Below are 26,272 nucleotides of genomic sequence, written 5' to 3'. Positions count from 1 at the left end.
CTGTGCATGTCCTCAAATAACTCATGTTGTAGACATCTCTCCTTTTCCTTTGCAGGCTGGTGCATGGTCTTGTTTTTGAGTTTCCCTGAGAGTCTGGTTTTAAAAAAGCAGGAGTTGATACAGTGGAGTATTGCTGGGGTTGTAGGAGGACACAAGCCCTCGTCCCCTTTGCACATTCTGTGCGTGCAGGCAGGACGGACAAGGCTCGGACTCCACCACGTTAAAATATGGGCTGGCTGCTTCCCAATGTCAGGGGCCTTACAGGTTTTTACATTCAGGTTTTAGCTGTGTGCCTTGAATATATCTGTTTAGTTGAGAAAGTGTTGTTTCATGTAGTATGTCTGAGTGGAAGAGTTACTCACTCAAACAAAAGAGACTTAAAATAAAGCTGTTAATTGTCACAGCCAGTGACTTTTTTCTGTGTGTTGCTGCCAACTGAGAGCACTTTAAACTCACGTCCGAGGTATGAGAAGACCCACACATCTTATCTGCACCTCCCTGAGTAAGGAAAGCAGTCGTTCAGTTATTCTCTATAATTACTGTACTTCAGTGGGTAGGCAGGTGTTAGTTATTCACAGTCTCTTTCACTGTCCCTTACTTTTCCAGGAGTGTTTGCCTACCAGTCTCCTGCCATCGCCTCTGTCCCAAGGCATCAGGGATGATCCGTACCTGCTGAGACCTGTGTAATGGGTGGGCTACTCCTAACAATTGTGAAAAGGGGGGAAGTTTAGTAAGTACGAAAATCAGTCCAGCTGATGTAAAAATATCTTAGCCAGGTTGAAAGAGATGCTGTGATTGCAGTAATGTGTGAAGCATTTAGAATAAGTTGTCCAGTTTTGCTTGGTTGCCCTGAAAGCAGGCTTGCAAGTCTGAGGGTCTGTTTTTTTTTAACTACATGAGGTTGGTTTAGACTAAGCTTATATCTTCCTGTAGAAATTGTTGAACTTAAACCAGCAGACCATCACAACCCTAGTACTACTGTTGCTGCTGCTTTCTGTAAAATGCAGTTGTAGGTATTGCAGTATCCAAAAGGTTTACTCATCGCTGAACACTTGTAGCCCAGGCAAGTTGTTTGTGCACCTGTGTACAGTGTGGAGGGTGTGTACGTATAGGATTAAAACAGTTTAACTGCACGGAGAGCTTTGCTTTGCTGGTCTGTAAAATTCTGAAAAAAACCTTAAGAGTCTGTTACGAGAATGATTTTTCTCTTGTGAATGGACGAGAGGGGAGTAAGTGACCTGAAGTTCTTGCTGATATAAAAAAAAAGAAATACAAAAGAGGATTTTGTTGCTGGAACCTGTCTTCTAAAAGTGGTGGATAAGCGTGCCTGTGAAGCTGCTGTGGTGGTTTTATTTGTTTTTGAAGCAGGGAAGAAATAAATTGTGAAAGGCCTGAGTCCTGTTTTTGCAGTGGGCGCTGTGCGTGGGCATGCTTTGCTGCTCGTTAATGGGCCAGCTTCATTAGACTTGATTATTCAAGGTTCTTTTTATAAGCTTATCAGGTATTTTATGTCACTACATGTCAGTCATTGAAATGGTAGCCTTTAAGAAACAACATCTGTTTAAATTAAAAATCCACTTTTCAGAAAAACACCTTCTCTTGGTGACCTCTTACCAAATACTTTGATAGCAGTCTGTTTTGGTGAAACTCTTGTTTTAGCTGATCCTGTAAAAAGACCTTTACTCAAGAGGAGCAGGGGGACTGTTGGTGCAGCATGGTGATGGAAAAGCACTGTTCAGGCTGAAGGTGTATCCACACAGTGAATGCACGTGTGTCTGTAGAACAATTTGTGATGATGCTAAAGGCGGAGTGCCGCAGGACCTGTATGCCCTCCTGCCAGTGTGATTCCCGTTTCAGTCCATACTGTGTCCCCGACCATCGAGTCCTTGCTGCTCATTTTGCCCCATGGGACAATTACTGCTTTATTTTGCTGCGTAAAGCACAACTGTGAATGTGGGTTACAGCCTGCTGAGAGTGTCGGAGGTGCTCAGCCAGCCGGTGTGACTGCTCGCGTGCACTCTGGCTATGGCCACCACCGCTAGCGTCGGTGGGAACACATGCTGGAACAGGCTCTGCTGTGGTCAGCGTGGGACTTTGAAGTCCTGTCCTTATGTCAGATGTGTTAGATCCCAGCACTGCTACTGTTAGCCACGTTACAGGATCACAAGGAGCGTGGTGTTTTACATACATTGCAGTCACATTCCTTTTTTTTGCTGACTAGGTGTATCTGAGATTAGGGGAACGAGAGACCTGGATTTACACCTTAATGCAAGCACACCGTTGCCAAAGGAAGTAGAGCAAGACTTGTGCTCTGTCAAAACGCCGGCTTTCCGTGGAAATCCCTGTAGAAGAGCTCTACTGTTGATGTCAAAATGAGCATATTTGCAAAGGGTGTTCAGTATCCAGGTTTCCTGCTCCCAGTATGTGTTTAAAAGGTTCATGTTGTTACTCTTCCTTCAGCCCTGGTCCCTCAGTCAGTCCGTCCTTTGCCTGCATAAGGCAAAAGTAGTTGACTTGAATTTGGTGGAACTGGTATCACCGAGGTTAAACTTCAGTGTAGGATGGATAGTCTGAAATGCCACCGAAGTGCGTTTGTCCATAGCAGAGAGGTCTGGTGCTTACTAAGCATTTGGTGACCATACCAGCATCTCCAGGAAATGTCTGCAGCCTCCAGGGAAGGAGCAGACACTTCTCTTCCAACTTGTGCTGATAGTTTTTTAACAGTTGTGCAAGTAGTATTTAAGCTACATCAAGCTTAGACTGTGTAACTTGTTGGCTTTTCCTTCTTCACCTTCGCTACCTTCTTCGAGTTTAATATGACACTTGGAAAAAAATAGGAATTTTTTTTTTTAAGCAAGCTCTGAGGTGATTTGCTACCTTTTCCTTTAGAAAAGACTTGAAACTTACTTCTAAGTTCAGAAGGACGTAGCTACCTGTGTTTCAAAGAGCAGCTGTTGGTGTCAAGGACTGCTTGTTGGTTTTGGATGAAGCCACTTGCCCCACACTGCCCTGGCTGCCACTGGCAGAGGAAAGAAGTTGAATAAACAGGGAAACTGTGAAATAAACAGAAACAAAACCAAACCTAGCCCCTGCCTCCGGGTGTGGGCTTGGTCAGTGAAGCAGCTGTTTCAAAATTAGACTTTATTTTGTTAAAAGGAGGCACATAAAAGCTTTTCTGCTTTTGTTTTTGTGCCATAATGATAATTTCCATGTGCTTTTCTGTGTTATTTGTTTGCTTCCAGTTTCTTCTGAGGAAACTTATTTGAACAGTGAGCAGCTGTGTTATTGCAGCATTAAGGTGGTTGCTTCAATCTTTCCTACCTTGTGTACCCCCAGGTTTCCTAGCAGAAGTGACCGTTTTCAGGTAGTGAACTTAAGCCTACGTGTTTTTCTAAGTTGCCACTCAGTCTTTAAAGGTGTTAAATAGACTTTTGGCATTCCAGGTCAGGCTACAAATACCCGTGCTGGGCCTTCAGCGCTCACAACCTTCCTCCCTGCTGTTCACCATGAGTGCGGGAGCTGCCGCTGCACTGGTGTCGACCTGGCTGGCTTTGTGGCTGCGTCGAGAGCTGGTGGGGGGGAATAGGTGGGTTTGAAAAACTGGTGGCAGGAGCAGGCAGGGCTGTCTCACGTGGGTAGTGCAGATGGACGGCGAAGTTTTGTGTTGGTTTGAATCCTGGTGTGTGCTGCTGCTGCAAGTGACCCCAGAGATTATGAAGAGAGATGATGATGAGGAACTATTTTCTGTTTTTTTCCTCTAGATGGTTTGTATATGTGTCATTGCTCAGAAAGTTATGCTAGCCCTGAAAGCTTTTGCTCTTTTCACTCCCCAGTTCTGGTGCAGAGCGAGGGTACAAGCTCCTTAGGAAGTGGTTGCTCAACTCAGTCTACGCTGTTTTCTGCAATGCGTTTTAGTAAAAACAAGGTTCTGTTTTTAGCTTGCTTTAACTTGGAAATTCTGGTGATAAGCAATTAGCTGCACAAATCCAGGAAGAAATTAGAGGAGGAAGCAACATAACGTAGTAGAATCTCACTGAGTCATTTTGTAAATCTCTAGAAGCAAGTAATTTCTCTAATCTGGTAGATGTGTATCGCCAGGGTGGTATAGTCCTGGGGATCAGAAAAACTTCATTTATTTTCTTCTGCTGTAGTCATCCTAAAGCAAGCAATTCACTGTTTGTCAGAGTTTCCCCGTAGTTACATGAAAATAAACCTAACCAAGGGGTGTCTTGACAAATACACCCGAGACTGAGGTGCCCTGGATATTGTGATGCTGAGAGCTGGATGATGTGCTTAAACGGGGAACCAAACGCAACGCTGTTGGAAAGCTTAGTAGTGCTTTTCAAGACTTTCCTTTAGTTGTTCTGTTACTGAATTTGCTATTATAAAATAATTAGTATGTGTTTATTAGCAGAAAACATAAGTTTATAATAGGTTGTCTAAAAATCCCTGTATTTTGTTATATAGTTGATAATCTTTATCTTTCTCTGCTCAGATAATTCACAAAAAATCTGTCATCTGACATCAGATATAAAGTAGAAAATCTTGGTGTGTATGGACAGTGTATTTTGTCTGAGAAGGTTGTAAAGGATGTGCCCTGTGGTGTGCTTGAGCTTTCTGTTGTATTTTATTGTAGAGAGGAAGTGAAACTTCAGCTGTATTTTGCATATTCTTTTCTTCCATTTCCAAGTAAGATCTCTGCCGGCTTCTGTATTTCATTCATCTACAAACCAGTTTCACTTTCATTACACTTTTTAGTTCGGCATGATGTTAAATTTGCATTTATTTGCTATTTGCATGTTGTGTGGTATTTCCTTTTGTATAGTCATCCTGTAAGAATTTACAGCGGGATTTACAGGGCTGATGTATTGCCTCACACTTGAAAATACCTCAGTTTACCTTTTTTGTAGAAAAATGCCCAAATCTCATTTCTTTCTGCCCTGCCTAAATGCTGGACATAGGTACAGATCAATAGCAACCTCTTAAACTGGTGAGTGACAACTGACGTGGTCACAACTCATTTTTGGGCCCGAATCTCTGAATTTTCACCATCATTATTTAGTTAACAGAAGGTGGGTTTGTGGAAAAAAAAAAAAAGTTACTCAAATCCAGAATCTTGACGTGCAGATATTGAGTCATTGCAAGACAACAATCAAGTGAGGACGGATGTTTTGTACGGGAAAGCCCTGTGTTGACTCTCCAGTCTTCAGTTAAAGGATCGTGCTGAGTGCTGTTGCTCTTACCTTATGTATTTGCCTCTCAGAAAGCAAGCAGTGGCAAACACCCAGACAGTCACTTCTGTACCTCTTTCTCCACCAGTGCTGGGAAGTGCAGTAGCTGGAAGTTTTGGGAGCCGTCAGCCGTTGCTATGCGGACGCCGTTGGGTCCCACTTCGTCCCGAGACTCTCCAGATGACAAAGTGCATTAGGCTGACAAACCCACACGTGTTGCAGGTCAGGCAGGCTGCCAAGCGCTCAGCAATCGGCCAGCGGGGAGAAAAGGCATTAGGAATCCCAATAATCCGCACATCAGTCTCCGTGTGCTGCTTGGTCAGTGGAGACCGAGCGAGTGAGCTGTGGAGAGATTGTGGGTATTAAGTGGGATGGGTAATGAAAGGCTGTGCTGGTGCTGATGTGAGACTCTTTAAATGGAAAATGACTTTAAATGATGGTGCCAGGGCAGTTGGAGTGATTTGCAGCTGGCACAGGTTCACAGTGTAACTGGTAGTTTTCAGCGAGACTAACCATTTCTTTAGGATGGAGCACCAGAATTGTTTTGAAGAATTAAGGAAAGAAAAAAAAAAAAAGGAAGTTTTAACTGAATTTGCTTGCTTTCCCTCCTTGGGGCTTGTACCAGAATGGCGGCAGTTCAGGGCGTTGGTTGTGTATGTTTGTGTGTGTCTATGTGTGTACAAATAAATGCAAGCCACGTGAGCATATGCAGAGCTGCAAAATAGTATTCATCAGGATGGTAACAGTGGTAGGACACTCAAGAATACAATAAAGTGAACATTTTAGGCTTAAGATTACCTTATCTGAGAACTTTCTTGAAAAATGATAGTTTTGTCTGGCCAAGTAGTTATCATTGTTACCTGCAGGTCAGAAGTTGGCTTGCAGAGGACTCGGAAATATTTCTGTTTTAAGTAATTATTCCTGGCTTTTTGTTACGTAGGGTAGTGCTCTCTGCTAGTTTTGTTTATAAAGGTAGTCGAGTTTCCCTATCCTACAATGTGCTAGGCACACGTAGATAACTCGCACTGGTACTCCAAGTAGGGATCCAACAGTTTAGGTTTCTTCTGAGGCTAGTTAGGGAGAGGAAGAGCTTCCGAACTGAGTATTGTAATATTGTTTCCTGGCAAATTTTGAAACCATCTGGGTCAGTTCCTCATGCCCAGGAGTAATAATTCTGAAAGCAAAAGTTTCTGTGCTCGCAGGCTGTCTTCTTCCCACGGTGCTTGAACAGCAGCTATTGATGGCAGCCCAGTGCCTGACTTCTCCTCTGGCTTTCCTGGGCAGCAGCATGCGTGCACAGGATTGCCGTGCGTCATGCTGCCTGGATGGAACCGGACATCCCAAAATGTCACTTGCACGTCTGTGTTCAGTTCTCCAGTTTTGTTCAGAGGACACAATGTGGGAGAAAAAACCTCCTCTGAGCGCATGGTGGCCTTTTGAACACGCATGCCTGCCTGTCTCGTCGTCCTTCAGAATGTCTTTTGTTTCTTGTCGTGTTTAGAAAAGCAAACTGATTTATCGAACAGTAAGGTTTCCTCTTAAACCACTGACAGTGACTGTTTCACCGCAGGTTGTGCTGGGGCAGAGGTATGAAGGAGTAGGTGGGCTACCACTTACCAGTACCAGGGGGTACCAGCTCCCCGTGCTGCTGCCTGGTGCTGTGTTGGCTTCCCGGGCGGTGCTGGGGAGCAGCAGAGCAGTGTCCGCTCCACCTTGTAACAGCCCTGATGTGTCTCCTAAATTGCATAGCTGGTGCAGGCTGGAGCTTTTTCATCAAAGCTACGTTCCTGGTTGTTCAAGGACTCTTGACATGTTGCTTTCATATGAAAGGAAATCCTATCATTGATGTTGTTGGTTGGTTGGTTTTGGGTTTTTGTTTGTTTGTTTGTTTGTTTTGTTTTTTAACAAAAAGGAGGTTTTGCTTGCTGGAAAAACTCAGTTTGTCTCATTTAGGTAAAGCCTGCAGTGTCTGATGTAGCCAAATTAAAATTACTGCCTTGCTCAACTGGCTTTTTTTTTTTTTTTTATGGCATCCCTAGAGATTTAGGGCCTACCGAGACTATTCAGCATCTGTTGTAGAAATGGTAGTTTCTCATTTTGCTTCTATGTGAACTTAACCTGGTTGGTAAATGATAGAGAAGTCTTTTTTTTTTTTTTTTTTTTTTTTTCCCCTGAGTGTACAGTATTCCAGTGTCATGCAAGCACAGTGACATTTTACTCTGATAAATCAGCCCACCCCTGCATTGTGAGGGCACTCCACAAAAGAGTTGCTCAGTAGAAATTTCTTAGTTGTTTTTAAGCAAAGCCATCGTGCCTCTCTGGATGCAGGTTAGATACTCAGGTTATCTGCATTTCTCAAAGAGTAAGTGTTATGTAAATGTAAGCATTATGCTTAAGTGACTGGAAACCCTGCTATGTAGTTCTTGCTAGTGACAATCGCTCACAGATTTGTAGGCTGTTTCAGTCCTGTCAGTACTGATCTTAGGACAGTGTTTGAAAGGGTGACAGCAACTGCAAAAAAAAAAAGAAAAAAAAGAAAAAAAAAAAGACTCTTGATCTCTCTCTGCATCAGAGCTGATTTTTAAAACTTAGGCTCTAAGTTTTAAAATGTCAGACTCCAAGTTTATAGAAATTCACCTTGTTTCAAAGTTAAAATTTACCTTCCGTTTGCTAATAAAAACTATGGGTGTTGGAAATGCGTTGTCAAAGCACAAATTCTGGACTGATGATACTGGTGTGCAGCTTCAAAACACTAGAATCTCATTCAACTCTAGCTGTACAACAGGTGGTGTTTTAGACATATTATTTAAATGTTGATTTTTTGCAGACATAGATTAGACCATATTAAATTTTCTCTTTAAAATAAAAATTTAAAACTGACAGGCTTCTTCAGAATGGTGCTGTATATGCGATGCCACGTTATTAGGCATGTATGTCGATATGTGCTCAAATTTGGAGATGCTCAAGCTTGTTAAAAGAGAGAATGCTCTTATAACTCATCTTCCTATAAGAGAAAAGTACAGGCTTTTCTTTGTGCTTACCCAATAGCACACTTTTAAGAAGGATGCTTTCAGAAACTTATTTTACTTTTTAGTTTTAGTACAAACTTTTGGGGGAGGGGATCAACTTCAGAGTTTAACTGACATCTCTTTTTTGGTAGGGAGCTCATTTTCTCAGCATCTCTCCTTTTTCTTGCTTTTTTCCAAGTTTGGTCCCTCTCCCGCTATGATTTTGAAACGTGAAAGTTGTATATCCCAAACCTGGAGGCAGATGCCCCTGGATGGGATATGTCAAGCTGAATTAAAGGATGGTGTATACATGACAACTTCCGCTACTACTCAAGATAACAGTGTCTGAAATGGAAATACGTATATTAGCAGCAGTGATAAAGCACTTCTATAACACCAAGTCTGGTGTTCCTAGTTTTTAGCTTTAGTTAAAGTTGCTAAAACTATTCTTTTCCTCCATTTTTCATTATTTTAATTTATAACGCAATAACCATGAGCAGTTCCTTTGGGTAATCTACAAGTTGCATTTTCATCAGACTCATCCATACCCTCACGCTGCCAACTGCACCTTGTTACTCAACAGGAAGTTTTGAGCCTGCTCGCTTTCCTCAGGATTATACATAGCTTAATAAACAGTCAAATAGGAAGAAGTATTTAAGTAATTGGTTTTGTTGTAAATCTGACTATTTTATTACACACATCTTGGTTGCTGCCAGCTTTATGAACTGTTTTCAAATTTTTGCTAGTGAGAGCAGCTTATTTTTGACAAGCAAGTAAAATGGCCTTAGTTTTATCATCGTCCTGGTGGTAGTACGCAAGTAAATTTTGTGCTGAGATCAGTGAATTTTGTAAGTCCTTGTAAATCATGGAACATTTGGTATTTTGCAGTAAGGTGTGTCCATAGATGAAAACACCAGAAGCAGCTGCACAACAAATTTTACCGTTTTGGTGTGCAACCTGCTAAAGTACTGATTTGAATTTTCAGTGATGAATTAAATTGAAGCTCCAAGTGGATCAGTGACTGGGTCAATAGAATGATGAAGGAGGTTGCAATAAGTTTCTAGAAATGAAGCTTGTGCAGCTCTTGCAACGTACGTCTAAAATTATTGGTGACCAAAGAATTTGAATATCTAAGAAAAATTATTTAGTAATCTCAAGGCCATCTTTTCAAGTTCGGGCTTGGTGTGATCTTTGCATTTACAGTTGCATCTCATTTAGTAAACACTTGGTTGTGGATTTTGTGTATATTAGTGCAATTTTTCTACTGTTGCAGACCTTTTTCCCTGCAAATGCAATAAATGAATAGGAGGCAATGCTTTTTTCTGAATGCTTAGCTATGGGCCTAACTACTGCTGGTGGTAAGCAAATGATTAGCCAGAGAGCAAAAAGGGCAGTTGTAAAGTTGTTCTTGTTCAGCTGGAATTTAGGGTGATGTTGCAATTGGGAATTGATGCTATTTTAATCTATTACATATTGCAAATTCTGTTTCAAGCAGGAGAGATGTACTGTGCTCTTTATTCTTAATTTCTGTTTTTTTTTTTAAATGGGCCATTAAAAAAATCTTAGTAGAAAATTTTTTTTTATGTAAAATAGTGGAGCAAGAAAGCATCTGAAAAACTGTAATTCTGGCCATGTATTTTTGTCTTAGATTTTATATATAATGATGAATCAGAAGTAGCTTTATACTTGTAAGCATAATGAAGTTGTTGTGATCATTTGGACAGTTCTGCCTCCCCATCAAACAAGACAAAACATGCTTAAAATGTGGTAAATTTGGCGTCTTGCCAATTCTTTACTAATTTTACATCTATTTAGAAGTGTGTTGAACTCCTTATTTAAGGGAACATGCTTTATTTTTTAATGAAAGCGGAAAGAGCTAATTCAGACTTCTTCCCATTCTAGCCCTTAAAAGATGTTCCTATTGGAAATAATTCTGGCAGATGAACACAGGCACAATCTTTACTCGGAGTACCCAGCTCTTCAATGCTGCCTTGCTGGTGTGTGTGTGTGTATGTATATGTATATATATACATATATATATACATAGATATATATACACACGAACACCCCCCGCCCCCCCAAGCTCCTGCAGTGCTCGCTGGTGGAGAGCCATGCAGGTCAGCAGCACACAGCCAGCAAGGACAGCCATGGGGGCTGCAGCCTCTGCCTGCGGCTCCAGGGACGGAGCCGAAACCGGCCGGGAGCAGTCACTGTCGCTGGAGCGGACCTCTTCCAGGTATTTGGACTAGGCAGAGAAAGCAACTGTAGGGTGAGCATCTGCTGGACAGCCTCGGGGCTTTTGCTGGTGCTTGTTAGCTGCTGCATATTAGATATGAAATTATCTCCTGCTGCAGTTTAGATAGGTGCTACGGATGAGAAGATGGGTGAGACTGCCAGCACCATGCGAGCTTCCAGGCAGACTCTTGCTCTAAAAGGAGAAACAGAGCAGTATTTCTTCCAAAACTTCAGCATGGCTTTTGTTTTGCCTCCTGCAGACATAGTAAGTTAAATTTTACAGTGTTAGTGGTTCAGTAAACCTCAAGCTCTCTTCCAATAACTTGATACTAATGTTGTTATTCACCATCACCACTCTTTTCTGTCCATGCTCTGGTATCAAAGAAGCCTGAAGAACAACTTGTGTTTAACTCTTCCTCTTGCCATCTTGTGATTTCAAATTAAATAGCTGCAAAAGGAGAGAGCTGCTGCTCTTGAGAAGTGCTGTTTTGCAGGAGACCTTGTAGGGACGGCTCTTCGTTCTCCAGAGTGTACAGCAGCTTTTGTTTGCTGCTGTCGTACACTACTTGATATCACAAACCCTCCACAGAGGCATATCAGAATGAACCTGTAGTCCGAAACGTGCACCATACAGTGTTAGACATCTCTTTTAAAATTATTTTTATAGGATTGTGGGGTAGAGAAGGACAAAGACCCAGGGCAGTAAGGTAAGCAGAGCCATGAGACTGAGTGGAAAAGTCGCAGGTTTACAATCAGTCTCAGGCTCAGTACTTTCAAACCAGAAAGCCCAGTCTGTGGTTTATCAGTTTCCCTTGGGGAAAAAACAAAACAAAACACAAACCAAGAGAGAGTAGTTTTGTGCAAGTTCCATATACTGGCAAAAATGCAAACACTGTTGCTTTTCCACTGAAAATTTTCCAACAAAATCCCAAATAGCTCCGTTCTCTGGCTTGGGGCTGCTTTCTTGCTGGCAGCCCCCCAGGTCCTAAGTCCGGCTGTGCAAGAACACCATGTAAGACGTTTTTTACATAATTTGATAGGTGAATGGTCCTGACTTTCACATTTGGATTTATGGTAGTGCCTGCAAATGGTATTTGCTGTTTCCTGTTCTGTACTGCATTGGAACGGGTGTTTTGAGGAATTATGTGAATATTCGGCTTTGGGATGGCAAAATTCTGGTCAAACTGCTTCCAAAAACACCTTACAGCCCTGACTTGAGACTGTTTTGTAATGGGATTGTATGAAACAATGAATATTAAAAAAGAACTGTAAAAGTATTGAAAAACCTATTGCACTATGCTATTGAGCAGTCATACTGAAATAGTTTCACAGATCAATTCTGGGACTCTCTTGGTACTGGATTTGCGATTTTTAGCATATTTTCACTAAAAAAAATCAGAAACGTGAGCTGCAGAATCGGTGCAGTGGCAACTCTGGGAATAAAACTCCTTGATTTATATGCTTTGATTTGTAAATATGCCCAAATAATTAAAAACAAGCAATGCTAAGGCTCCTGTAACAAGTAAGAATTGAGTATTCTTTTTACAGGCATCATTCAAAGAGCCTCAGCTATGTATAGTGGCACAGAGGCAGTGACTAGCTGCTTTCCAGCAAACAGTAATGCCTGTCATGTTGTGTAAATGGAGGTGACAGCTTGCATTTCATTTAATAACTTTCCCATTCTTAATTTGATAAAAAAAAAGGGGGGGGGGGGGGAGAAAACTTAAGAAAAGCAGGTTTTCACCCTAAAAGGCAGGGTGCTGGCAGCTTTGTGAGACCACTAAATATTTACTGCAAATAATTTTAAACTTCTTAAAGCTTAAAAATATAAGTACTGAGGGGGGTGTTCAAACTGTGAGAAATTACCTGAAGTCTAAAAACTTCTGGTGGACAAACATAAAGTTTAAAATACTCTTCTGAAATCTGAACAGCTCAAGGTTTGTTGTCGTGGCCAGGAATACTTAGCACAAAGCTGAGGCTCCTTTATCTCTGTGTTGCCTGTTCTTGGCTTTTCTGAGGAGATAACAGACAGTGAGCTGGATAGTCAAGGAGGACGTTGAACAGTTTGTTGGAGGCTTTCTGGAGGTGGTCGTACACTATTAAATGTACTTAGTTTATTTTGTGGTGAACAATTGTTTAGTTTATGTGAAGCTGTTATTTTCTTTCACTGTTTTTCCAAAATGTTCAGTCTTAACAATTGGAGTCTTTCAAACACGTTGCTGTGCCCTTCTGTATAAGATTAGTAGCAAATCCCATTTTCTTCAGCTGAAAGGTAACCCTGTCCTGCTGGCGATGCTGTGAAAAACCAATACCTGCAGCCTAGAAGTGGTTGTTCCTCCTTAGATTAACTTCTATATTTTTAAACATCTGTCTTATAAAAACACAGAGTTATCACATCGGTGTTAAAGGAAAATTACTTTCTTTCGATGAAATATTGCTCAGTCACATATTTCTTGCTGTCTGTCCTTCTAGTCTTCTTTTACTGCTTTTACCGTTGCCTTGTGGTCTTGTATTACACAGAGAACTTCTCAGATAAATGTATACGACTTCTATACTGCTTTGCAGTTGTACACTAAGGACAATTTGTCCATTCATCCTTTTTCTTGTTGCTAAAAAGGACCGTGTGGTCATCACAAATGACCTGGAAAATATGCATGCAAGAATGAGCGCTCACCCTGTCATGTTTATGGCTTAATTTCTCCAAAGCTTTGGTTCTTCTGGATGTAAAAATCTTTTAAGGAGATGTTAATTTTTTTTTAATGTGTTCATGGGTTACTTTCTAGCCTTGCTTTACAGTATCACTCAGAAGTATGCTTATTGTATTATTGGTCTGGCACTAACTGTTTTATAAACGCGTAAATACTTTTAGTCTTGTTTTCTTGTTTTTCTTTGAGCAAAGATATGTGTGACTAGGATTATTAAAATAATCACGTACTTCACATTATACAGCGTATGAAACACATTTTCTCAAAGAAATGGCGAGCCACGCAGAGGTCTGCTGGTATCGCCGCTTGCATCAAAGCCAGAACAGCATGAAATTATCCAAATCCTCACTACTTCATGTTACATGAGGCTTTTGACTCTGAAATCCCACTCAATGCCACTTTCATTCTTCTGATAACATAGTTGTAGGAAAAGTAAGAGCAATTGTAATTAGATCCACCTTTCTGGGGATTGCCGGAGTCCCTCAAGGTCTCTGTGTGTTGCTGTGGATATAAAGCCAGCCGCTGTCTCTGCTCCATAGTGTCTGCGGGAGATGGGTGGCTTGTCTTTTCTCAAGGCAGCGGGACCAAAGAAATCCCAATCAGATATAGAAATTAGGGTCACATGAAAAATATGGTGCAACTTATCCTCCTATATCCCTGTTGAAATCCAGGTCCGACTAACTACCGTGGGTTGGATGTGTGGTGATTTGTGCTGCTCTACTCCTAAGCCCAGTTGCAGGGGTTAGGAGTGGAGCAGCAGAATTCCTGGGTGTCAGTGCTCTGGATTTGGTCCTGAGACAGGCTTTAAAGGGAGGCTTTGAGATACAGAAGAAAGTGCAAGTAGTAAACACTGCGAGATGCTTGCCAGAACCTTAAAAGTACAGTTGTCTTTTGTGTGTGTGTGGTTTTGGGTGGGTTTGTTGGGTTTTTTTGTTTTTGCTTTGGTGTTTTGTTTTTTTTTTATTTCAAGAGCACAGTATCATAGGCAGTGAGACCTTCAGGAAAGGTCTTGCATTTATTCCAGTTCCCACAAGCCAAACATCCCAGTGTCACCTCATAGGACAATCTGAGGGTATAGTATTTGCAGGCATAATATTTCTGTGCAGGTTTGTTACTAAAAGGTAGTAAAGAGTTATTTGTGCACATCATTTACAATAGCTGATGGTAAAGACCTAGGTGCCAAAACCATGTGTGGAATAGACAACTGCAATAGCTTTTTCATGCATCAGTATGTCCGTGCTGCAAAGATCATGAATTGCTGTGCAAGTATCTGCTCCTGTGATGTAAACTACAGTTTAGCTAATGTGAAACAACTTATTTTGCTGAACATAACTTTGAAAGCACAGTTTAGTTTAATTGCTCTAGAAGACAATCCTCTTTATGTTGAAAAAAGAAAAAGGATAGTGTTCATTTACTTGTCACATCAGTGTTGGATCTTGACGGTTGAGTCTTCAACCAGACTGTTGCTTAAATTAGGGGAAAATTGTCCAAGCAAAGCATAACTTCATCTTAATGTTCAGGTAGAAGGAAACATACCTATTTCAGATACTTCCATTGAAAATTTGTTCTTAGAATATTCATCTGTTGGCATTATCTGCTGGCATGTGTTATTACATGATACTGGCTTCTCTGATTTTGAAAGCACTCACCTGATCCTAGGTGCAGAGTAGGCATAAGTAATGGTGGCCACCAAGGTGTAATAGCACATTTTGATTTGTAGGGACACAGGTGGGGGGGAATCAAGCAGAGTCTCTTGTAGCAGATGTCGGGTGCTGCTGGTGTCAGGGGACCCAGCACGGGCTGGGGAACAGATACGGAAAATGTGCATCTTCCTCCTCTGGTCGGGAAGACCTGGTAGACTGCATGGCACCGTGGCTCAGCATTTGATGTCTGCTTAGGAAATCAAGAACCAAGTGTAATACGAAGTATTGCATCTCTTCAAATAACTTTTTGGAAGTTGAGACATGCTAGCTGTGGTTTGTGTGTAATGTTGATACTTTAAGCTTTATAGTAAATGACCATTATAGTTGTTCCTTAAGTGCAAGTGCTGGTTAGAAAGCTTGGAAGAGGCTGAGTTGGGATTTTATTTTTGTCGCTTAGATGTATTCTTTATTTATGTGAACCGGTTAATGTTACAGAAAGTAAGCTGATGAGCAGATGTGGGGGTAAAAAATGGTCAATACTTGTTTCTGCGGCTGTTTATTCTTACAAAAAAAATTCAGAAGTGGTTTCAACTTTCTGTTCAGGTTATTCTGCTCAAGTGGTAACTTATTTCAATATAATAGTGGTGTATTTGGATTGAAGCATTCTCTTTGGAGATTGCCAAAAAAAATCCTTTAAAAAAAACCAAAAAAGGCCAGCTGGAACAAAATTAGGGGCAGAGAGTCTCAGACACATTGTAGTGTTCAAAAAAACAGAAAAAGAAAAAAGGGATCTTTCTGTTCTTATAACTCCAAATTCTGCAGCAGAAGCCAGAGCATGTTAAATCATTGTAGCCAAAGTGGGAATGTGGCTTGTTTCTGTGCACTGAAATTTTCTGTTTTCTTCCTTGTTCAAATTCTGAAAGGGAAGATGACTAGTATCCACTGCAAAGTATTATTGAATTTACTTTTTTCCTTATTTCTAGAAGGCAATGCAAGCTACCTGCTGCCACAGCTGGAGAAGAATTCACAACGTTCATGAGGAGGGTGGCTGCTTTGGCAAACAGCATGACTAGGATGTGGCACGGATGGCTGTAGAGGCAGGAACGGTGTCTGGAGGGATGATCTGTGCTAGGGGTGCTAGATAAGATCAGTGTTAGCCCTTGAAGTGTGTTTTCGGTAGGCAGGGAAGCTCAGAGCAAGTTTTGGATATTGCAGCTACTTTACTCGATTGTGGTTACTATGGTTATAGTTTGCTGTGGTTAAAAATGCGCTGCTCTACTTGCTTTGCTTGGCTTCTTTGTACAGGGCTTGTAACCCGTGTATCCTGGCTGTAGTGGCAGTGTGGGCCTTATTTGAAGGATTTTATTACTATTATTATTACTATTAGTATGCCGGTTGCTTAACTTACGTATTTTTTAACCTTCCTAAGCTTGCTGCTAGTGTGAGTGAAATGGCCAAATTAGGAATTGGAAAGCTTTTGGGTTATTTGCATTATTTAAAAAAAAAAAAAAAAAAAAGAGAAAGAAATCTGTTCTAGTAGTACAGCAGATCTTGAAAGATGCTCGGTGTTGACCGAAGTCTCAGCAGCTTTCTGCTCCTTTCCTCGTTGCAGCAGGAGAAACCCCATCAGCAGGGCTGGTCCCCTGCCTGCAGGTCTGCTGCCTGCGCATGTTGCTGCCTGCTCTCTTCGCTTTCAGTTTTGGGTTTGCCCTTACCAGCGAGCCATCGTGGCGTATAAGAAGGAATACGCAAATATGGGTTTCGGAGAAGTTGTGCTAGTTACATCAGTGGCTGGCCAGAAAATGATAAAACTTAATAAATGTAGTGTGCTGTCACAGGCACAGATAACGAGCGGAAAGGCATGGGGCGAAGTGTCTCCGCAGGAGCACTTTATGGCTGGTCTTTTGGATTCTAGCCTTCTCTAGGGAAACGCAGTGTGACTTACGTATTTTTTTATTTTAGTTTAGCCGAAGTTTCCATCTTAAAATTTGTGTCTTCATTCCAGCAGCACAGCACTCCTACAATAGGAATGGCAGCTCGGTAGCTGCGGAGGCTGGACATAAGGCTTGGAACTAACATCGCAAGCAAACACACCAGTCGTGCAAAGTAGAAAAACTTTGAAGGTGCTCTCAGATTCTTGAACTGGGATTTCCCATGAATGGCTCGGGTTTCTGACTTAGCTGGTTGTGTCAACAGCACATAGCTGTAAGTCTGGGCAAAAGTGGCAGCTTCAAGCAGTGAGGTTAATAATGTATAACCATGTAGGGAGATGGTATCTGCCCTCTCTTTGAAGATTTCTTGACACTTTATCTCTTCCCTCCTCCCTTTTTTTTTTTTTTTTTTTTGTAGGCGGTTAGCAGGTTGCTTGAGACAAGCTACTGTTGTCGGCTTTTAGTGTTGTTGTATCAATCTGAAAATCTTTTTTCCATGTAACCAAAACACTTTTGTGTTTATTCTCAGCCATACAGACAGAAATTGCTGTATACAGGACTTTAAATGCAAGGATGCTAAATATCGTCACTGTTCTGTGGAACAGGTAACTGCTTGATCTGATCTGCAAAACATTTCAGCATCGTAGTTATTTAAGGCTGAAGACCAGATCGTCTTTGTTCACTCAGAAATGTATGCAGACTGTAGCGTAAAATGAGTTACAGTTTCTATGTTAGGTGAAAAATCTAAATGCCAGTGGTGTTGAGACAGGTCAGAGGCCTGATTACAACCTGTTGCATAGACTTTATAATAATAAGCTGTGGTAGTGAAATAAAATATTTGGGTATATGTGGCTTCAGTAAGAGCATCTTGGTACCATTGTACAGAAAACCAGTGCCAAGAGAGGCTTATTAGGTACTGGGATTTTCCTGTGATAGGGAGCAGAACTTCTCTGGGTGTTCTGTTTGTGTCATCTCTAAATGCAGATGTTACATGTGAGCAGTTAGTGTTTTGCACTTTTTTTTTTTAAACACACGAAACCACTGAGTAGCTTCTTAAAGTCTCTAGTTGTTTGTAGTAAAAGCTGGGTGCAGGTACAGAGCTCTGCAGCAGAAACCCTTGGGTTTCTGTGTTCCAGTTGTAGACTTGATGATACTTGTGTACTGCTTTCATTGACAGTCTGTTGTAGTCTGATCTAAATAGAAAATTTGAATCGTATTTATGACCAATAGAACGTCTATGGACAAGCTTGAGCAACTGTTCCAATTAGTATTCAGCTCATAATGGAAGACTAATGGAGTTGATGACCTGGTTTTCTCCACCCCCTAAGCTGTGTGGACATAGGGAGCATAGATCTTTCTGGCATGTCCAAGGGGCTGAATTGATCGTGAATAGTTGGAGTATTCAGAGTATAAACTGCTTTGTGATGTGCTAGGCCAGGAGGGAGAGGTTTTGAGTTGTTAAGCTGAGAGGAGGTGAGAGTTTTGATGAGGAATGCGGAAGAGAAGAAGGTACAAATTTCTGTGAGACTCTGAGCATCAGTAACCAAGGTATCAGTTACATGTGAAGCTATTTTTTTTGTATAAGTCATAATTTGAAATGGAAATAGTCTTTGAAGGACAGTTTTCTTGTGTGTTTTGTCCAAGCACCGCTGGGGACTGCAGACAATTGTGTGAAGACGGTGTGTCGGAGGCTGGCACGGCCGTTCCCCCCGTGGAAGCGTGAATGCCCGCTTGTCTTCTGTGCTCCTGCCAGTGAGCTTCGGTCCCGGCCCTCGGGACAAAGTCATCTCAGTTACCTTCTCTTGTTCTTTGTTATTTGTGCGAGGTTTGCTGCTTCAGGGAACCAGAAGCTCGTTTGAAAAATTAAATTGAACGATGTGAATGAGATTGATGTTTATCAGGAAACTTATTTTTATCACTCTCTCTGTTCCTTCTCTTGAAGTGTAGCCACAGTGCGTGGCTGGCAACTTCTTGAAAGCTGCTTTTTCACTATTGTCCCCCCCAAATTGGCTGTGATTTCATGACACGGATGGAAGAAAGGGACCATTATACTTAAGATTGTTAGATGAGGCTAAAAACTGATGAAACAGCAGTTTGGAGTATTTCTTAATTTTAAAATTTCTGTCTTGTTCAGTAGCAGCAGTAGTACTTCACATTAAATAAGGGCATCCATTTGGTTCTTATAAGTGGAATATTATTCCCTGGTTCCTGAAATAAATCTTCATACTGCTTTTGGTGAAGTCATTTTTACTGTGTAAAATTGACTATAGATCTCTCTCTTTATTGTCTTTATAGAAAACCTAGAATAAACTCTCAGTTGGTGGCACAACAAGTTGCCCAGCAATATGCAACCCCACCACCACCTAAAAAGGAGAAGAAGGAGAAAGTGGAAAAACAAGACAAAGAAAAACCTGACAAAGAGAAGGAAATTAGTCCAAGTGTTACAAAGAAGAACGCTAACAAGAAGACTAAGTAAGTTTGAAGGATGCACTATCAAATGCTGAGTGATTTCAGTAGCACTGTGCGTTGATTAATTGTGCAGTTAAACTAACATCATACTCTCCCTCTTCCCTCCAATTCTTACAGACCAAAGTCAGATATTGTGAAAGATCCTCCTAGTGAAGCAAACAGTATACAGTCTGGGAATACTACAACAAAGACCAGTGACTCAAATCACACTTCAAGGTAACTTTAGTATAAAGTTAAGCTCTCAGTATCTGACAACTGTGTTAAATAGCAGACTTTTTTTTTTTTTTTTTTTTTTTTTTTGATGGACAGAGACAGAGTACTGTCTAACCCACAGGGTCTGCCAGTGTTAGTATGGCAAGACCATCAGTGGCTATGAGCCTTCTCCATGTACAAGCGCTCAAACACTCTGCTAATGAGGACATACTCAGGCACTGGAAATATTTGTTCTGTTGTCCACTCGGTTTTCGGTTCTCTGCTAAAATAATCATATTGTCAAGTGGGCAGTAATGCTTTTGGCTGTGAAACACCGTGGGGGAAAAACATTAACCAGCAATCGTAGTGGTCTGTCAAATTCTTATCATCGCTTGATAGCAGTAACAAAGGTTACTTTTTTACTTCCTTATCTGCAACTCTGTCACTCTAATTGTGAAGATAATTTTCCAAGTATACGGGAATTAAAAGACTGCATGAACAGATTTGCTAGAATCTTGCTATCAACAAAAAGCATGAATGGTTGGTTTCATGTTTGTCTAAGTTTCAAATGGGTAGCTGTTTATGGAGAGAGGTTTATTCCTAGTCTTGCCTATACTGATACTCCACGCTTGTTTTCTTTAAGCGGTGTCTTGTGCTTTATTTCTTAAATCAAAAATTCAGCATCAAAGAGCAGTTCTTACATTACTGAGCTTAGAGAGCTGCAAGAGGCAGAGTTCAACTGGGCGCTTTGCCTATGCAGGCTATATAAGAATTGCATCTCTTTTTAAAATGTGCCATAATAAGTATTTTATAGTGAAGCCACATGAACCAAAGTAATATTCGTTAGCTGCAAACAGTTGTAAAGCACGTGGAAAATATGGTTTGCACTGCTGTTAGCATTAAGGTTGGCAAGACATGACTGCAGAAGACTGTTGTCTTGAAGTTCTTAAATAATAACATGAAAATGTTTAATAAGAGTGAATATCCTTTACACAGTAACTCACTTGATTGTAGTGAGGGCAGTGTGAGATTTGCTATGCTAGAAGACTGAGCTGTTTGCAGGGACTGCTGTTAACTCTTCCTCAGCCCCCAAAGATCGAAGTGTCCGTTCCTGATTTGATTAGAGAAATATGGCTTTATTGCAAATTTTTTTTTGTCCTGTTTTTTGAAATGGTACTTATTTTGAGACTTAGGATGCGGGAGACTTGATGCACTTGACTAATGACATAATATTAAGTTGATAGATTACATCAAATAATTGTTTTTACTCCTTGAAGGAGTCACTCTGTCTACTGCAGAGTCTTTTAGTCCATGTTTTGTGGCAAGCTTTTGTCATTCCTAATTAATCCTTAATGGTATCAGGTCTAGCTGGATATTTTTAAGGGATACATCATCTCCTTCAGTTCTTAAACTATCTAAATGTTTAGTTTAGTGGAACTTTCCTTGCAATTCGCTGACCTTAGGAGTGCTGTCAAGAGTCTTTTTAAAGGATCTGATTTTTACGGAGTCACAAGTTATCTGTTCAGATTTTTTTCATGCCCAGATTTCTTAACTGGCTTTTTGTTAATTGTCTTTTAAGGATCTCTGGATTTTTAAGAAATACTGTTTGAACTTCTTGGATACCATGCCTGTTTCTGACAAAGTATCTTCATTTATTCCATGCCTTCCTGTGCGCTTTCAGATTGATTGTTTTGAAACACGTTTCTTATTTAGCTATAAATGTTGAAGCATCAGTGTGTTTAATTTTGCAAAATGACTTGAGTGGGCCAACCCCTTTGCTGTCTGTAGGAAGCAAAAATTGTATGTATGTGCTGAAGAGGTTGTCTGGAGGTTTCCGTCTGTGCTTTGTCAGCTCTTTTTGCACAGGAGAGACCCCTAAAACGTCCTGCAGAAATGGTTGGAGGGTTCAGTTCTAAAACTGACATAGAGAATATGTTTGTGAGCGGGACTGTGGAGAAATTCTGCACCTCAGCCCTGCTTCCCTCCGTGTTAATTTGTCATGGCACTTAAAGATGTATGGGCGGTTTCATTCAGGTGCTTGGTGCATGGCTTATCTCTAAGGTTGCCGAGCTTTTCCTGGGCAGAACGTAGTGCAGCTTAGGCCCATATGAACGCTTTTTAAATTTTTTTAATATTCCCCCACCCCGCCAGATACAACTTTTTGACAAGCAGTAGCGCATGTTCAATCCTGTAGAAAGGTGGAGGCAGTAAGGTCTGTTTTGGTATCTGGGCCAGCATTTTTTGGCTGTTTCTGAGTACAAGAGAAAACAAATGACCCAGGCAAATTACAGGAAGAACTGGGTTTCCTAGAGGAACTCGGGGCTTAGGGAGGAAAATACGTATGTGTACTATGCTTCCGGGAACGCTTGCTGCTGTGTTTGCTGCTGATGCTTTGGGGGCAGCCTGCATCTGCCGAGACGCTATCTGAAAGCCGACGGAAACCCCAAAACTTGCTGAGCTAGCTGGCCTTTCTTGTTACCCACAAACAAGGTGACATCATTTAATCTAGCCTGTGGTTACGTGTTGAATTTGCCAACTTCTGCAAGCACGTATGCACAGCGCATATGCGTGGGCATGTGTGTCTCACTGTTGTGGGAATTCACTGAGCACAGCTATGGGTTTGAAAAGGCTGGTCGCTAAATGAAGGGGCTGTTTCAAGTAGGAGGTCTTACTGACTTGTTATCCCAGTGCAGCAGTTTTTTAATTGTATTTTCTATCTATTAGAAATGCTTTTCCTGTGGTACTTGTTAAAAATTGAAGCAGCCTCCTAGGTTAGATATGAAAATACTATTTTTGGTGGAGTAACTTCATTTTTGGTAAGGAAGTTTGCAGAAATACATTTGTTCTTTTTTTGAAGCTGTACAGCCGTCCTCAATACTTTATCCTGTTTAGTTCTAGAATACCATTTGGATAACTACTACTTAAGGACTTTCCCCTTGTTAAGTTACCACTGCAAGCCATTGAGTATGCATGGCAAATACAAAGTTGGCTTAATTTCCTCTTTTTTTCATTTTGACCGCACTAGCCTAGCATGGTTGCAGACGAGGAGGAGGAAAGGCAGATTGGTTTAAAAACTGGAGCTTGATCCCAAAGTAAACTAACCTTCCCTCCATCCCTTGGAATAAGGCAGTTCTCAGCAAGCTACTTTTCACTGATGTATAAAGACTTTCCTTTTTAATTTCCCTGTTGGGAATATTCTGCTGCTTAAGCCTGACCCTTAATTAGGAGCAAAAGCTGTAAATTGCAGCAGTTGCTGCAGCTGACTTGGAATTTGCTGGTAGCTGGAGGAGTGTCCAAGGTTTGTTGTATCAGAGCTTTGGACCAGCCCCTGAAATGTGCATGAATGTCAGCTTCCTAGAGTCTAGACCCTTATTAGCTACATTACTAATTGAATGATAGCACAGCATGCAAATTACTGAGATAATCCTGAGCTATAAATACCAGTGTGTTCTTTTCTGATGATTTTGATATCCCCCCCCTTACCCCCCCCCTTCCCCTGACCGAAAGTGCTAGCTGCAAGAAATACCCTTGTACATTCTGGATTTTATTTACAATAGCCTTGGTTCCAGAGGGAACATTTTGAGTGATTTTATACATGGGCTGATTGGGCATCTGATTTGTATAAGCTCAAAGCAGTTGAAAGAGAAGCCAAGTTGTCCCAGCGTCTGTGTTGTTTGCAGCTGCAGAGTTCCAATATGGGAATGAAAGAGCCGTGGTCAAATGCTTTCATGTGGTTTTGTATTGCAGAGTCACAACCTTGTCTCATAACATCAGGGCACATGATGAGATGGTGAATTTAGATAAGAGAACTCTTTCATCTGCCCCTTGGGGAGGAGATCCTTTGGTCTCTTTGGCTCCTGTCCCCTTGGCTCTGCTGTAGTGTCTTCCTTTCTGGCAGAATTGGATTAGGGATAAGTCTACAGCAGAGCACCCTTTGCAGAGCTCTGCAAGACAGGTCTTTCCTCTGGGGCTGAGCATACTGCTGCAGCCCTCACAGCCCAAGCTGTCGCAGGGAGCAGAAGGTCAAACCTTCGTCCTCTGCTGTGCAGTACTCTGCTGCCTAGGTTCTCCTCCCAGTTATTGCCATCTGCACAGGCGAGCGGAGGACGAGTCACACCAAGTTTGTGGTCGAATGCTTTTTCTAATAAACTTTTCCTTTCTCATTTATTTTCACCCTTTTTATAAATGTTTTCTCATTTATTTTAGACCCAGACTGAAAAATGTGGACAGAAGTACCGCACAGCAGCTGGCAGTCACAGTGGGAAATGTCACAGTAATCATTACAGACTTTAAAGAAAAGACTCGCTCCTCTTCCACGTCGTCTTCTACAGTGACCTCCAGTGCAGGATCAGAACAACAGAATCAGAGCAGCTCGGGCTCTGAGAGCACAGACAAGGGCTCGTCCCGTTCCTCCACGCCAAAGGGGGACATGTCGGCAGTCAACGACGAATCTTTCTGAAAATTGCACATGGAGTTGTGGAAACTATGAATCAGGGTATGAAATTCAAACACTCCACCTGCCCATGCTGTTCAAATCCTGGAGAGCCTCTTCTGTGCTTGAACACACACTTTCTCGGACATCGACCTCTTACTGATGCAACCAGGATAATTTCTGTTTGCCGTGGGCATTTGGCCACCGAGGAATTTCTCACCCTAACGATTACTCTTGACACTTTTATGTATTCCATTGTTTTATATGATTTTCCTAACAATCATTTATAATTGGATGTGCTCCTGAATCTACTTTTTTATAATATCTGCTGTGCACAATTTTCCATGAACATTACAACTTTTTGTTTTGGGGTAGGGAGTGGGTGGGGAGGGAAGGGGGCTTTATTTATTGCATTCACAAACTCCATCCTCTTTCAACATATCCTTTTTAAGTTCAGTTCTTCTTCCAGTTATACTGTGTACTATCAGTTTTGATATAAATTATATATAAATATATATATAAATAAATATATATAAAGGGTTATTTGAAACCAATACATGGAAACGCTGGTGCTTGAAACACTGTGAAGTGAAAAAAAAAAAAAAAAAATCGAACAGTTCAAGATCTGGGACAGTCCCCTTCTGTGAAAGTACTGAAACTGAAATGGAACTGGTCTTAGGTGAAAAGTGTTCCTGAAGGTTTGAACCTGGATGGGACCCGTTCTCTCTATCGTTCCTTCCCCGTTTCTTCCCTAAGCAATGGCTAAAACGTACTGGACACACGATTTTGATTTTTATAGCTTGGGATCTGAAATGAGAAAAGATTGCTCCAGGTAGCTTGTATTTCCACTAGGGTAACTCAGATCGGTGACGTGCAAGTTCGTGCCCAGCTGGAGCGTAAGCCTTCACAACCAGGCTGGTGTTGGCATGCCACGGATTCGTGTATTTTGGTAACATGAGCATCGCTATGTCGTGCATAGCCAATCCCACAGACGTTTGGTGTTCTTAGATTTAATGAATTTCATCCACCTGCATCGGTGACCGAGGTACCTTTAGAACTGGAGTGGTTTGCTTTGGGTTGGAAGGCAGCAGGGAGCCGTAGGGCTGGGAGCGATCGCGGGTTGAGGGAATAAGCTGGTGCTTGTTCCAGCCGGCGGCATGTAGGTCGGTCGTCAGCCCCCTTCCGTCTGTCCCGTCCGTGCTGTTGGGGTGGCTCTTCTTCTTGAAGTCCATCCGTATCCCAGGAGTGGTTTCCGAACAGCACTTTGTCCAGTGATAACGTTGGGCTTGTCAGTGTTTGGACGCTTCTGGGTCTCCTGCTGTGGGAGCAAAAGTAGGGAAAAGCTTTCCTGCTGGCAAGTGAGCGACGCACGTGGCTCATGCTCATGACCAGAATCTCCTTCGTTCTTGCTCTAAAGCTATTCAGACTGTAATTTCTTTTCCTGGCCTGTTAGTGTTACTTTACAGTTTACCTTCCATGCATTATCCTGCTAAAACGCTAGGCTGAAGAGGTAAAACAAAACTTTTTTTTTTTAAAAAAACCAACCAAACAAAACCCAAACCTCTTTGGCTTTTCATCTTTATTTAGTGGCCCCAGGGTGCTTTGCAGTAATTTCGGGCGCAGAGGCTGTGGCTTCATTTGACATCAAATGCATAACTTTTGGGCATGATGAAAGAGGGCCACATTTTGACAACTTTGTGCCAGCTTGTTATATTGTGAATTATTTGCTTAGCAAGAGTAACTTCTCTTTGTGGAGGCAACTGATTTAAGATTTCTTTTAAAATCTGTGTGGTTTTGAGTAGCAGACGTAGGTTCCTTTCACACTGGCGACAGAAATGTGTAAGGGATCCATTGCAACCCCTGCTTGAAGGTAAGTGCAGTGGCAGTGCCTTTGCAGCAGTGGTTTTATTCCGAATACGTTAACGTGGGCACCCCAACTTAATTCTGCTTATATTCACAGTATAGGCTGTATTTACCTTTTTAAGCATTTTTAAAGTATTTATTAAAAGAACCAAAGGAAACCAGATGCTTCCTATGAGCATCAAGACAATTTATTATACATAGTTTTAAATACTATGAATTTCTCAATCCACATTTTAACATTAGTGGGATATTGCAAAGACATTCCTTTTCCAGTTTTTACTATTCCTTTAAGGGTCTCAGGGAGGGTAAACTGGTCAGCCATATTTATTTATTTTACTGAAATGTATTGGAATAATTTTTTAAGAGAGATTTTTTGAAGATGCCCCTGAACTTGTATATTTTGCACTGCTTTATAAATGATCCATTATCAATTAGGCTTGCGTGCATCTCGGCCGTGATCCAGCGAAGAATGTGAGCGAGGTGCGAGTCCCTCTGGCTCCAGCGGGGCTAATTCTGGTGCTTCAAGTCAAACCGTGCGCTTGCCTTCTTCGTTGAATCTGGGA

At 41.5% G+C, this 26,272-nt stretch overlaps 1 protein-coding gene across 1 annotated transcript in view; it reads left to right on the top strand.

Annotated features, from left to right (window-relative positions):
- RYBP (RING1 and YY1 binding protein) overlaps positions 1-25,375 on the top strand; it is a 44,980-nt gene extending 19,605 nt beyond the window's left edge. Inside the window, exons 3-5 of the mRNA XM_052778192.1 lie at positions 19,049-19,225; positions 19,340-19,438; positions 23,621-25,375. Coding sequence (XP_052634152.1) covers positions 19,049-19,225; positions 19,340-19,438; positions 23,621-23,873 — 529 coding nt within the window. The 3' untranslated portion in view covers positions 23,874-25,375. The remainder of the gene's footprint in view (positions 1-19,048; positions 19,226-19,339; positions 19,439-23,620) is intronic.
- Positions 25,376-26,272: the final 897 nt, after the last annotated feature.

Source organism: Harpia harpyja, chromosome Z (genome assembly GCF_026419915.1).
Source record: "Harpia harpyja isolate bHarHar1 chromosome Z, bHarHar1 primary haplotype, whole genome shotgun sequence".
Classification (NCBI taxonomy): Eukaryota; Metazoa; Chordata; class Aves; order Accipitriformes; family Accipitridae; genus Harpia; species Harpia harpyja.
The sequence above is the reverse complement of the archived record's forward strand: the minus strand, read 5'-3'. Positions and strand labels throughout refer to the sequence as shown.